This window comes from Nannobrachium achirus (assembly GCF_963921795.1).
Source record: "Nannobrachium achirus genome assembly, chromosome: 24".
NCBI lineage: Eukaryota > Metazoa > Chordata > Actinopteri > Myctophiformes > Myctophidae > Nannobrachium > Nannobrachium achirus.
The window spans coordinates 32,135,134-32,148,307 of record NC_137831.1 but is presented as its reverse complement, the minus strand read 5'-3'; the positions used below and the strand labels follow the sequence as shown (position 1 = coordinate 32,148,307).

Below are 13,174 nucleotides of genomic sequence, written 5' to 3'. Positions count from 1 at the left end.
CCTTGTCGCCGATATTTTCCAGCTGTCAAGTCTCGTTTTGTTAATTAACCGAACCTGGTGACAAATTCGTGGCTGAATGTAAAAGAATTCCGCCACCCACAAAAAAAGAAGATTGGAGGAAGAAAAAAATCGTGATTCGGCTCGGAAGCGTTTGGATTTGGACAAATAAATCATTCAAAAAAATCGTTCCCACAGAAACTGCTGAGTGTTTCTAGTCTAGATAGAAGGAAGACAGGATGATGGAGTCAATCTTGGACAGTCTGGGCGCAGAGAAGCTCTTCTCTCCGTGCGGCGCGGGGAGCAGCAGCCACCACCTGTTGGACTCCGGAGGAACCAGCAACCACCTGTTGGACCTGGAGGAGCTCAACGACGGAGACTTCCTCAGCAATGTGGTGAGATGATGATGAGATGATGACATTATACGAGTGAACTTAAAAATAAGTGTAAAATAAGCCCTAAAGGCAGGGGTCTTCAACGTTTTCAGGCCAAGGAGGACCCCTTAGTTGAGATGTCAATTTGTGTTATTATCAGATAGTTGCACTTGAACAGTCAATACTCAATAAACTTGACCTTCCACTCTGTACTTAGTCTGCTCTTTTTCCCCTCTACACCAAAGCTCTTTGCCTAAAATAGCCGATACAAGCTCACAACGCTTTGTGTGAGCTTGTAGATCTGCTATTTTTGGCTATAGTTCTCAGAATATAGACACTAGGGTTCAAGTGGTTAATATAAAAAAAAAGTAGAAAAAAACTTTCTATCACTCAAAGATTTGGAGGATCCCCTGTAGTAACTCTGAGGACCCCCTAGGGGTCCCGGACCCCCTGTTGAAGACCCCTGCCGTAAGGCTTTCTTGGATCTCCTTTTGGTTGACCTTGTACCAATGAACTGCACTGTCATGAAACCGTACCTTTTCCTATGCAAACTTCTAATAAATACTTCAGTCAATCAAGCAATGATGGGCAGACTCAGACATTATCTTTATCAGTGGTGGAAGAAGTACTCGAATGTTTTACTTTAGTAAAAGTGTCAATTATGCAATATAGAAAGACTTTGTTACAAGTAGCAGTCCGGTATTCAGAATTTACTTGAGTAAAAGTATAAAAGTATTGCTATCAAAATGCACTTGCAGTACCAAAAGTAAAAGTACTCATTATGCAGAATGTTGGAAATTGGAAATACTCAAGTAAAGTAGCCTACAACAACTATCTCAACATTTTACTTTCCACCACCACTGGATGGATGGGGAGACATTATTATATAAAAAAAATGAATTATGGTTGTTATTATTATTATTGTCATGCGGGAAGTCACAGCCAGGCTGCACACAACAAGCCAATCTCCTCCTCAGGTTTGTTCAGCTGGGTGATGGTAATAAATGGAACGCTACATTTATTCATGCCCCGGAGCCGGACCTTAGGAGGAGGGATCAGATCCTGATGGATATCCTGTGTGTGTGTGTGTGTGTGTGTGTGTGTGTGTGTGTGTGTGTGTGTGTGTGTGTGTGTGTGTGTGTGTGTGTGTGTGTGTGTGTGTGTGTGTGTGTGTGTGTGTGTGTGTGTGCGTGCGTGTGCCCGCGGCATTTAACAAAGGTGTTTGTGTGTCTTACATTGTTATAGCCTATAATTCTGTCTGATAACTAAACGTATGTAGCCCACAGTGTATGTGTAATGAAGTTAGAAAATGAGGTTAGTTTAGATGGCCATCTACACAGTAGCTGCACGCCAAATCCATGGACATGGATGTACAGTGTGTGTGTGTGTGTGTGTGTGTGTGTGTGTGTGTGTGTGTGTGTGTGTGTCTGTGTGTGTTTATGCGTGCATGCATGCATGTGTGTGCTTGATGTCTTAAGTTACTGGTTAACTTGACTGCAAGCAAGCACTCACCGCGAACCCTCACTTATACTCTGTGTGTGTGTGTGTGTGTGTGTGTGTGTGTGTGTGTGTGTGTGTGTGTGTGTGTGTGTGTGTGTGTGTGTGTGTGTGTGTGTTGTGTTCCATGCATGTATAGCAGAGCAGGTGTTGCACATCTCACCAGCACACCTGGGTCACTGGTGGGGGTGGTGTCACATGTCAGCGTGCACGCTAGTGTGTTGGTGATTGAGTGCTCCAGCCGTGCACTTCAACACAGTGTGGAGCAGTGATCTGGATAGCTAGGGTAGTGATTGAGAGACAGAGCGCGACTGGGCATGTCTTGTACCTAACCTTGTCAAGACATAATTTCACACATGCATGCACGCACACAGGGGTGTTGCACCAAATTCTGGGCCCTGGGTACAAGGATTCTCTGCGGGCCCCCCCATGAATGTTCTTCATAGGGGGAGGAGGGGGTTTAACCCATTTAGACTGGGAACGCATTATTACGCATTATGTTGTGCTTTAACTATTGAAAAATAGCAGATCTACAAGCTCACAGCTTGTAGATCTGCTATTTTTGAAACATCTTGAAAATTTGTGCAAGTCTTCGAATATTTCTATGTCAGTGGTGCTCAAACCTTTTCATGTCAAGGACCCCCAAAATTATATGTATTTGGCCAAGGATCCCCGTCTCAAAATATTTAGTTCCAGGGACCCCCAGAAGCAAAATTTGAGTTACAAATGTTCGCTTAAAAAATACATATATTCAAAGTTTTGCACACATTTTCACAACTTTTCAAAAATAGCAGATCTTCAAGATTGACGCAGAGTGCTGCGCTGTGAGCTTGTAGATCTGCTATTTTTCAATAGATAAAGTATAAAATAATTAAGGCCCCTCCACCTTGGGACCCTATAGTAACTCAGTCCCACTTTTCCCCCCTTTGCGACAACCTGCACACACACGCACACGCACACACGCACACACACACACACACACACACACACACACACACACACACACACACACACACGCACACACACACGTACACGCCTCCTTCAAACCTGCAAATTTGCTCAAAGAAGAACCTGTCATCTACCGTAATACCCAGAGTTAAAACATTGCTAAATGGCCTCTTCCAGGATGTCTCCAGCGGGAGGGCAAGGGTGATCGCTCAATCATAGTATGTCAATAGGCTCTGTGCACAACCGTACTGTGGTCCCGGGTTTCCAGGAGGTGGCATCATAACCCCGTTTCCTGTTTTTGATTGATCGATTGAATACTTTATTAGTCAGAAATGTAAACAGCACAAGGAACAGTCTTGTTTCCATTGCCCTCGGTTCAGTTTCCCATAGCTATAAGCTATACCTGTATTGCAGGGTTCCCCAATTAGTTTTCCCCAAGGGACGAATTATTAGGGTACCAAGCCGAGGGCCACAGCATTGTAGGTGGTGTTCCCACTACCCCAGCGACAGTTTTCGTTGTTGTCAGGTGAAAATCTTGTATGTCCAAAACCGTTCGTTTTGAACTTATCATATTAAAAATGATTTAAACTAGTGAAAACAGCCGATCTACAAGCACACAACGCCTCGCGGTGCGAGGCGTTGTGTGCTTGTAGATCTGCTGTTTTCACTACTTTTGTGCGGCGGCCTTGTATGATTTGCGAAAGAACGTACACATTTGGAAATACAAGCTTTCCACCCGACAACGACGATATACCGTACGTGTTGTTGCTGCTCTTATACCACCATTATTACTGGGGTTGGTGTGGGCCAGACAGTAGCCCGGGCCGCCTATTAGCCCTATTCACGGCCCGCCCACCTACTTCCGTTTCTCAGTTTTCCCCGGGTGCTGACTTCAATTTAGAAGGGGAAACTATACTGGACTTAAAGCCAGCAAATCGTTATTTCTAATGGTAAATTAAATTATAATGCTTTGTGCCGTTTACTATCTTGTGTTCTTGATCATGCTAGCCGTATTTTATACTTTACTATTCGGAAATTGCATTAAATTTGCGATTTCTGTGCTAACTCTATAGGCTCTAGTAGGATTTACCCCTTCAAAACGGGACTTCAGCACCCGGGGGATGCTGAGTGGGCGGGTCGTGAATAGGGCTAATTGGGGAACCCTGCTATAAGCTATACCTGTATAGCTTTTTAAAAATTCCTGTTCGTTTTCCCTTAGCCTCGTTTGATTCGTCTCAGCAGCCCATTTGAACCGGAAACGTTTCTGGTTCAAATGTGCTGCTGATCCAAGCAAAGGAAGCTATGGGAAAATGAACAGGAAAACCTTTGGAAACCCGGGACTACAGTCATGCACAAAGCCTACGTTAGGCTTGTGCTTATATAAGGATAAAGGCAAATAATAGAACAGTTACATTCAGGTGCGTATCACCATTTTACAATCCCAGACAATATCTAGTCTCATCACAATATCTATATAATACCAATATTGCCATGCCCTAATGGCAATGTGTATTTGAATAGTCACTGCACACTAACAGATTGATGGAAAATAGATACTTAATATAGGGCACATTTGTACATTACGTTTACAGCAACTCGGCAGGTATTCTGTCCCATTTTCTTGCACAACCTTTTGATTCTTCTCCTTTATGCATGACAAAGTGTTGTTACCCGTGCGCTGTGCCCTTCACAGGGTGAGATGGGAGACACCGGCGACAGTGCTAGGTCAATACAGAGTTGTCACTTCAAGTCTTCATGTTTACCAAGCGGCCGCTGGATCTGAGGAGCTGGGAGGGGGCAGTTGATGGCTTGGGGGGAGAATGTGACACCTTGGGCTGTGTAGACTCCACACTGAAACTGGTCATTGATAACCCCAGACAGTGCTGGTATCCATCCAGGGGTGTCGTACCAAATTCTGGGCCCTGGGTACAAGGATTCACTGCGGGCCCCCCATGAATGTTCTTCATAGGGGGAGGAGGGGGTTTAACCCATTTAGACTGGGAACGCATTATTACGCATTGTTTTGTGCTTTAACTATTGAAAAATACCAGATATACAAGCTCACAGCGCGGCTGCGGGCTTGTAGATCTGCTATTTCTGAACAATCTTGAAAGATTTGTGCAAGTCTCTGAATATTTCAAATCCTTCTTTGGTTTCTATGTCAGTGGTGCTCAAACTTTTTCACGTGAAGGACCCCCAAAATGATATGTATTTGGCCACGGACCACCATCTGAAAATATTTAGTTCCAGGGACCCCCCCCCCCCCCCCCCCCCCCCCAGAAGCAAAATTTTACAAATGTTCGCTTAAAAAAAACATATATTCAAAGATTATAATAAGATATATTCACAAAAGATATATTCACAACTTTTCAAAAATAGCAGATCTACAAGCTCGCAGCGCGGCACCGGGAGCTTGTATATCTGCTATTTTTCAATAGCTAATATAAAATAATTAAGGCCCCTCCACCTTGGGCCCTAGTGACTCAGTCCCACTTTTCCCCCCCTTGTGACGCCCCTGCTGGTATCAGCTGCGTCGCCACAGCAGAAGTCCGTGGGAAGAGGCGAGGCAAAGGACATTGGTAATCGCAATCGGTCACATTTTCTTTAGCCGCACAAAAACTGAAAGTAGCCTCATGTTTCAGCCTCAGGGCACAGATGTACAGGAGTCACAGCCGTCCGTCCCTTGAGATGGCACTGAGTTAGATCATTGTGAGCGAGTGCTTGTCTAGTCTATAGCTTGTAATCGCATTTGACATGTTTGTCCTGACAACTTCTTTGTATTCTTGTCGCCGTAGTACTCAATGAACTGGAGACTTGTGGATTGAAAGACATAAATGTTATCTCCCCTCTCCTACTATTAGTTTCTACCCTCATTTTGTACACCTAAACTTCCATTCACACCAGTGAGAGAGAGAGAGAGAATGTGTGTGTGTTTGTGTGTGCGTCTGTGTGTGCGTGTGTGTGTGTGTGTGTGTGTGCGTGTCTACCATGTTGAGGCTGGTGAGCTTTATTATATGCAGAGAGTAAGTAGGTTGAAGTGTGTTTGCCATCACACTCTGACATACGGTCTCTATGTGGAAGGAAACAGCCGTGACGTAGAAGGATACCAGATAAAGGTCACATCTTTTGTCTGTGTGTGTATCTATTTGGGCGTGTGTGTGTGTGTGTGTGTGTGTGTGTGTGTGTGTGTGTGTGTGTGTGTGTGTGTGTGTGTGTGTGTGTGTGTGTGTGTGTGTGTGTGTGTGTGTGTGTGTGTGTGTGTGTGAACGCTTGCTGCTGCACCCTCCTCGCCTTGCAAAGCTCATTTAGGGAGAGTATGCTAACCACTTAAGCCCTATGTAATACTTTGGCGCCCGATGGTGTTGCGCAGCGAAACTAGACGATCTACAAGCTCACAGCGCGTCGCATCACAAAGCGCTGTGAGCAGGTCGGCTGTTTTCACTATTTTTGAGTTCCAAGTGGTTATCAAAGGTCCAGATATGATGCACTCTCTTCTCTTTTTTCTCTCACTCTGTCTCACTCTCGTTCTCTTTTTCAAGCGGTATAGAGGTTTCTGGTTTGGCAGCTGCTGAAGGCAGCAAACCAAAAATACTGAAAGATGGGTGGACGGACGGACGGACAGGCAGGCAGGCAGGCAGACAAAGGAATCACCCAAGAGACAGACAGGCAGACGGACAGACCGACAGGCAGGATATGGAGCTGATCCCCCAGAAATAAAGCGGAGGAGTACAGTATAATTTGGGTGTAATTCCAGGTAGCACATTGAGAGAGCAGTGATTTTAGTCTGTGAAGGGGTGCTGAATGAACTTGAATGAACTGAAGGAGAGGGAGGCGTGTGCCTGAATCTGATGGAAGCGGTGTGTGTGTGTGTGTGTGTCTGTGTGTGTGTGTGTGTGTGTGTGTGTGTGTGTGTGTGTGTGTGTGTGTGTGTGTGTGTGTGTGTCTGCGTGCACAGAGGTTGGGGTGAGGGGTGGTGTACTAGTACAAACGCCACCTTTTAAGTCTCAAAAGGAGCAAAGGTCACACTGTGTGTGTGTGTGTGTGTGTGTGTGTGTGTGTGTGTGTGTGTGTGTGTGTGTGTGTGTGTGAGAGAGAGAGAGAGAGAGAGAGAGAGAGAGAGAGAGAGAAACTACTGTGTCTGGGGGAAGGGGGACCACAGACACCACAGTGGACCCCCTTCCTCCAACACACACACACACACACACACACGCACACACGCACACACGCACGCACGCATGCATGCACGCACGCACACACACACGCGCGCACACACGCACTATCCAGGTCTCAATTATAGTCAGTGAGTCAGTGAACCTGTCTGTCTGTCTGTCTGTCTGTCTGTCTCCATTGGTTAGCTGTGGTTTTTTCCTACCCCTTCACTGTGCTAAATAAAGTAGTCCACCCTGGTGTGAGGCCACTGGGCCGGGGCCGTACCACTTGCAGGACACGGGGGTGGGGCGGTCGGCTGACGGACTGTTTTTAGCCTGGGATGGATGGATGGATGGATGGATGAATGGATGGATGGATGGATGGATGGATGGATGGATGGATGCATGGGGCGGAGGTGCTCCAGTTGAACTGGCGTTGGTGCGGTAGGAAGGCTGACCTTCTCCTGAGGACTTGTGGCTTGGTGACTGGGAGAGAGGTTCATGTCATGTGGGAAGCCGCCAGAGACGAGTCTCTGACCCGCTGGTTCCCAGGCACTGGGTCGCAGACACACTTTTATGGGTCCCTTGATTTTTAGTTTCCTACATTTTGTTTTGAATTATTATTAAAATAAAAACATTCACAAAAACAGCAAAAAATGTCATGAATGAAAAACAAATTAATTATTTTCTTTAATTACGCGAAGAAATAAAAGAAACAATCGAAGAAATTCCATAAATTAGAAAACAAATGTCGCTTCGCGCCGCGCTGTGAGCTTGTGGATCGTCTATTTTCACTAGTTTGGGTCCCCGCCCCGGCAAACTCTAATTTCTCTTTTTAGGTCACAGGCAAAAAATGTTGGGAACCACTGCTCTAACCTATTTGGGTCCCAACCCAAGACTCGCAGCTCACAAGGGGTTTCACATCACACTGGGAACTACATTCTTCACTGACCATGAAGTCTATCATTGATCCGTTACACAGGCACGATCACTTTTATTGACTTTTATTTCACATTTGAGTAAACCTTTTTTCTGTTAACTTTTCTTTAACCCCAAAAGTGCATTGAGTTCATTGGTCACTTTTTGCAACCTTTTCTGTTAACCCAAAGGTCCATTGAGTTCAATGGACTTTTTCTGTCCCTTTTCTGATTGGACAATATAATGCCCAATCAGACGGGATTAGTCATCTTCACGTGACATCACAAACTGTAATATAAATGGTAAGACGGAATTCATTTCCCAGCTAATTCCTCGCGGCTCGCGTCAGTGCAACCACACTTGCAATTTCCCAGAATTGTGCCTTTCTAGTTACTATTACTACTACTAATATCATTATTATTATTTCTCTGACACTGTGAATAGGCGATCTACAAGCTCTCAACGCATTCCCAGGAGACACGTTGTGAGCTTGTGCAGTGGATCGGCTGCTTTCACTGAACGTTCGCTTTTTTATCAGAACGGGAAAGCTAGGGTTCAATTGGTCAGAACGGCCACTTTCTCTTACGAAGGGCAGGCTCTCAGGAGGGCTAGTCCCGTTTGGCCGGTGTAGCGATAGGGCGGTCCTTTCCAACAGACTGTAAAGCAAGCGATCTTCATCCCATTCATGCGTGGGCATAAATATAACGATTGCATTCACCACGGCTTCGTAACTCGCGCGGCCGGCCCTGGCCCGCTCTTCGCGGGCACTCGCACCGGTCCGCTGGCCTTCGCGCCGCTTGCAATGTCGTGGACAATAACTGTGACATATAACAATTGTATTGCTCATCAGTACGGTAGGAGAGCCCGTTCGTACATTTGCCCCTGTTAGTCCACTTCGCCGTCTCAACACCGCCCTATCGCTACACCGCCCTATCGCTACATCGCCCTATCGCTACACCGGCCAAACGGGATTTTCCCTCTCAGTAGGCAGTGGTTTGGCTTCCATGTGTGCACGTGCCTGATTTCCATACTAGCTCCTTGTACGGCGAATGAATGGCGATGATTTGAGTTTCCTAGGGACACATCTGTTGGCCGATCGTGTAGGAAAGCAGATGGACTGACAAATGGCGGTGATTGCTCTATTATGTAATTCTGGTTAATGTGAGCGCGCTCGAATGTCTGGATTGATAAAACAAGACTTGATTAACTGGACCTCATGTCACAGGGGTGAAGTTCCCCCCACCACAGAGACCAGGGGTTTGGATCCAGGGGTGTCGCACCAAATTCTGGGCCCTTGGTACAACAAGGATTTGCTTCAATTATATTGTGCTTTAACTATTGAAAAATCTAGCAGATCTACAAGCTTGCAGCGTGGCACCGAGTGCCGGGCTGCGAGCTTGTAGATCTGCTATTTTTTGAAAAATCGTGAGAATTTGCGCAAGTCTTTGAATATTTCAAATCCTTCTAAGGTTTTTTGAAAAATCTATTTTCCTATGTCAGTGGTGCTCAAACCTTTTCATGTCAAGGACCCCCAAAATGATATGTATTTGGCCACGGACCCCCATCTCAAAATATAGTTCCGAGGTCCCCCCAGAAGCAAATGTACGCTTAAAAAATACATCTATCCAAAGATTTGCACACATTTTCACGACTTTAAAAAAATAGCAGATCTACAAGCTCGCAGCGCGGCACTCGGTGCCGCGCTGTGAGCTTGTATATCTGCTATTTTTCAATAGTTAAAGCATAACATAATTAAGGCCCCTCCCTCCACCTTGGGCCCTAGTAACTCAGTCCCACTTTTCCCCCCCTTGTGATGTTCAAGGATAAGAAGCAGGGTGGGGAGGGAGCTGTATTAGCGACTCCTGTTGAGCAGCTAGAAGGACTCGGTTCAGATAATGTCAAGCGGAAAAATGGGAGGCTGACCGCTGGACTGCCTTGCAGAGGATTACTGTGGACCTCAAATCCCAGTGCAAACAATAGATTCATCTTGATAAAGATGTATTTTTTTGGGCCCCACAGAACCTCGTTTAAATACAGGTGTAATTTGTCTAGGCTGAATCATTACGAATGGAAATATGTCAGCTGACAGCTTCTGAGCTCACTTAGCAGAGTTTTGGATTAAAGTGTGCACACATTAGCACGGCGCACACGCACGCCACGCCACGCACGCACGCACGCACGCACGCACGCACGCACGCACACACACACACACACACACACACACACACACACACACACACACACAGTGAGGTCATGCTAGGCCAGCGTAGCACTGTAACGTAATTCTTTGCAGCATTTTGGATCTTGACCGACTCCGGGAATTTCGTTTTCAGCCCCTATTTCTTTTGCCAAAGGTCTGAGCATACGAACAGAAAAGAAACAACACAAAATCACTAGTTAAGTCCTGCTCCATTGAATCATTAGCGGCTGTTTAGAGTGCACAGACGGGGGTTTGCCTTCCGTTAACTTTGCAGCTCTGCCGCGTCGCCTGTGAGCAAATGGTCAGTGAGGTGATGTCTTACACCCACTTCTGTAAAGAGTCTATGTCCTCCCGACAGGGAGAACAACAACAACTTTGAACCACTTTCAACCACTATAACCGTGTATTCTTCGTTGTACAGCAAATGCGAAAATGCAAGTGTCCATGTGGTTAAACAGTAAGTTCTACAAACTGTACAGAAAAGTCAGATCTTGTGACAAAAACTCAAACCAGAGAGAAAAGCTGTACAGTCTGATTTCTCCACCACCACCACCAGCACCATGTTCACTTCCTCTCTCTCCTTCACCGCCTTCAGTCTTCTTGTATTACAACAGAGGAACACTGTCTAAGAAATACCAGACCAGGTCACCACCGCGACCTAGCATTTTCCAACGAGTCTGTGCCCCTAAGCTAGATGCAGAATAGATATTCCACGACCCAACTCTAGAGCGAACATTTTTAACTCAGATCATTGCTTCTGGGGATCCCTGGAGCAACATATTTTGAGATGGGGGTCCGGTCCACGGCCAAATACATATAATTTTTGGGGGTCCTTGACATGACAAAGTTTAAGAACCACTGATATAGGCTGATTCTACAAAATGTCTTCTAAATAGTTTTCTGGGGGAAAAAAAAGTATGTTGCTATATTAGTGGGAAACATTGTCATGTCAAGGACCCCCAAAATGATATGTATTTGGCCGCGGACCCCCATCTCAAAATATGTTGCTCCAGGGACCCCTACAAGCAAAGATTTGAGTTATAAATGTTCACTCTGGAGTTGGGTTTTGGGAATATCTATTCTGCATCTATCTTAGGGGCACAAACTCGTTGAAAAACGCCAGGTCACGTCACCACCACAGCTACTGGGACTCCCACTTGGCCTCAGGGTTCAAGCATTTGTCCAGCAGGCCCCTTGGCTGGTGTAAATGTCCATGGTGATTCACAGAATTCCTCCCTGGTGGCTATTTCATCCAATACATCCCTGGTGGCCATTAAGTCCACCCAGGAATGCGTCTTCACTGACTGACTGCAAAGGAGGCAGTGACATTAGTGACCATGGAGGCATTTAGACAACAAAAGCCCTATTTTCCAAAAAACAGCTGACGCGGTGTGAGCTTGTAGATCTGCTATTTGACCCTTCTCTTGGAGCGGTGAGCCGCAGCAGTGCCGTGCTCGGGAAATCAGCAGTGGTGATCTAACTGCCCAATCCAACCCTTGATGCTGAGTGCCAAGCAGGGAGGCATTGGGTCACATTTTTACAGTCTTTGGTATGACCCGGCCGGGGATCGAACTTCGACTGCCCAGTCTCAGGGCGAACACTCTAACTGCAAGGCCACTGAGCTGACACCAGAAACCAGATAGAAAGTGGTTAATTAGCTACATAGCAACTGTTGGGATCACTGCTTTGTACCGCACTTATACCATGCTAGACTATGCTAGCTTCTGTTAAAGGGCCAGTTCACCTCTGTGACAACCAGATCTTATTTTATTGTTGTTTGGGACACAATCAACACAGTTATTTTTTGTGTTCAATCTGTGTTTTGAGATATTTTAGTATTTCAGCATGAATGATGATGCATTTTGCATAATATGATGCAGCATGATGACTCATATGATGCAAAATGCATCATCATTCATGCTGAAATACTAAATTATGTCAAAACACAGATTGAACACAAAAAAATAACTCAGGAAGTCAGGATTGTGTTGATCGTGTCCCAAACAACAATAAAATAAGATCTGGTTGTCCCAGAGGTGAACTGGCCCTTTAAGGAAGACTGGTACAGGAAGTGCCAGGGCCACATTCAGTGGCGTAACAACCTCAAGATGTTCACCAAAGGTTATTTTTACACAGAATAACGTGGGCTTGACGAAGCCAAGTCTTCAATGGGGGCCCAATCGTTTCCTTTCAAACCGGTGGGCATTTCAAAACAAGTGTCTTTTTTTATTGGATATATTATGTAGTGTGATCATTCAACACGTTTTATTTTGAAATCGTAGCCTACTACTGGATATAGATGCAGCAGCCAACGGACAGTAGAGCTTCATACCACACTGAACTAAGCATAATCAAGTGAATACTGGAGATGTGGCGTAACGGCATGGACTTCTACACAGAGAGGGCAATTCTTTCGCTGCGTTCAAGTTCAGGAGAGTTTGGACAAGGCAATACTCTTGAATGCTGCCTTCATGTATGGCATGGAAAGAGGGGCATTTGCATTTCTTTCACCACAGTAAAAACTGCATTCATGTTCTGGAGAGGGCACTTTTTACAGACGGATAAAAGGGCAGGGGCTAAAGCCCCCTTGATGTCTATGTGTGCACGTACCTGGTGAGTATATTCCCTCAGACAGCTGAAGACATCTCAAACTGACCAATATTTCTTGGCTGGATTCCACACTTCCATCATAGAGAGCATTTCTCACTTCCTAAATCATGGTCTGGTATGGAAGCCACATGGGGAGAAAACAAACTCCAGGGTGTCATGTCCAAGTCAGAAAGATCTCTGGCACAGACCTCCCCCCAATCAAGTCCCATAACATCTCCAGTACACCACCAAGCGCACGCCAGCACGACATCGCTGGCGTCAGCTTATCACAGTGTGTCCAGCAGGGCTGTTCCATTGACTCCACCGTGTCGAATCCAAAGCACTTTCCACTCGCCGCGAAGGACACTGATCCACTCTAATCCAATTAGTTTCAACAGGAGAATGGTTAGACTATAAGTGCCATTAGCCACAATGTGAAATGTTATTGTATGGGTCGTGTTTGTATCAATTTATTATTATTTTTGTGTAAGTTGTTGCTGTCC

The 13,174-nt window shown here is 45.6% G+C and overlaps 1 protein-coding gene across 1 annotated transcript in view; it reads left to right on the top strand.

The window, feature by feature from the left end:
• Positions 1–236: 236 nt before the first annotated feature.
• Positions 237–13,174, top strand: part of creb3l1 (cAMP responsive element binding protein 3-like 1) — a gene marked incomplete at its 5' end in the record, with an annotated part of 68,135 nt that continues 55,197 nt past the window's right edge. The window contains one exon of the mRNA XM_080720487.1: positions 237–392. Within this exon, the coding sequence (XP_080576613.1) occupies positions 237–392 (156 nt within the window). The remainder of the gene's footprint in view (positions 393–13,174) is intronic.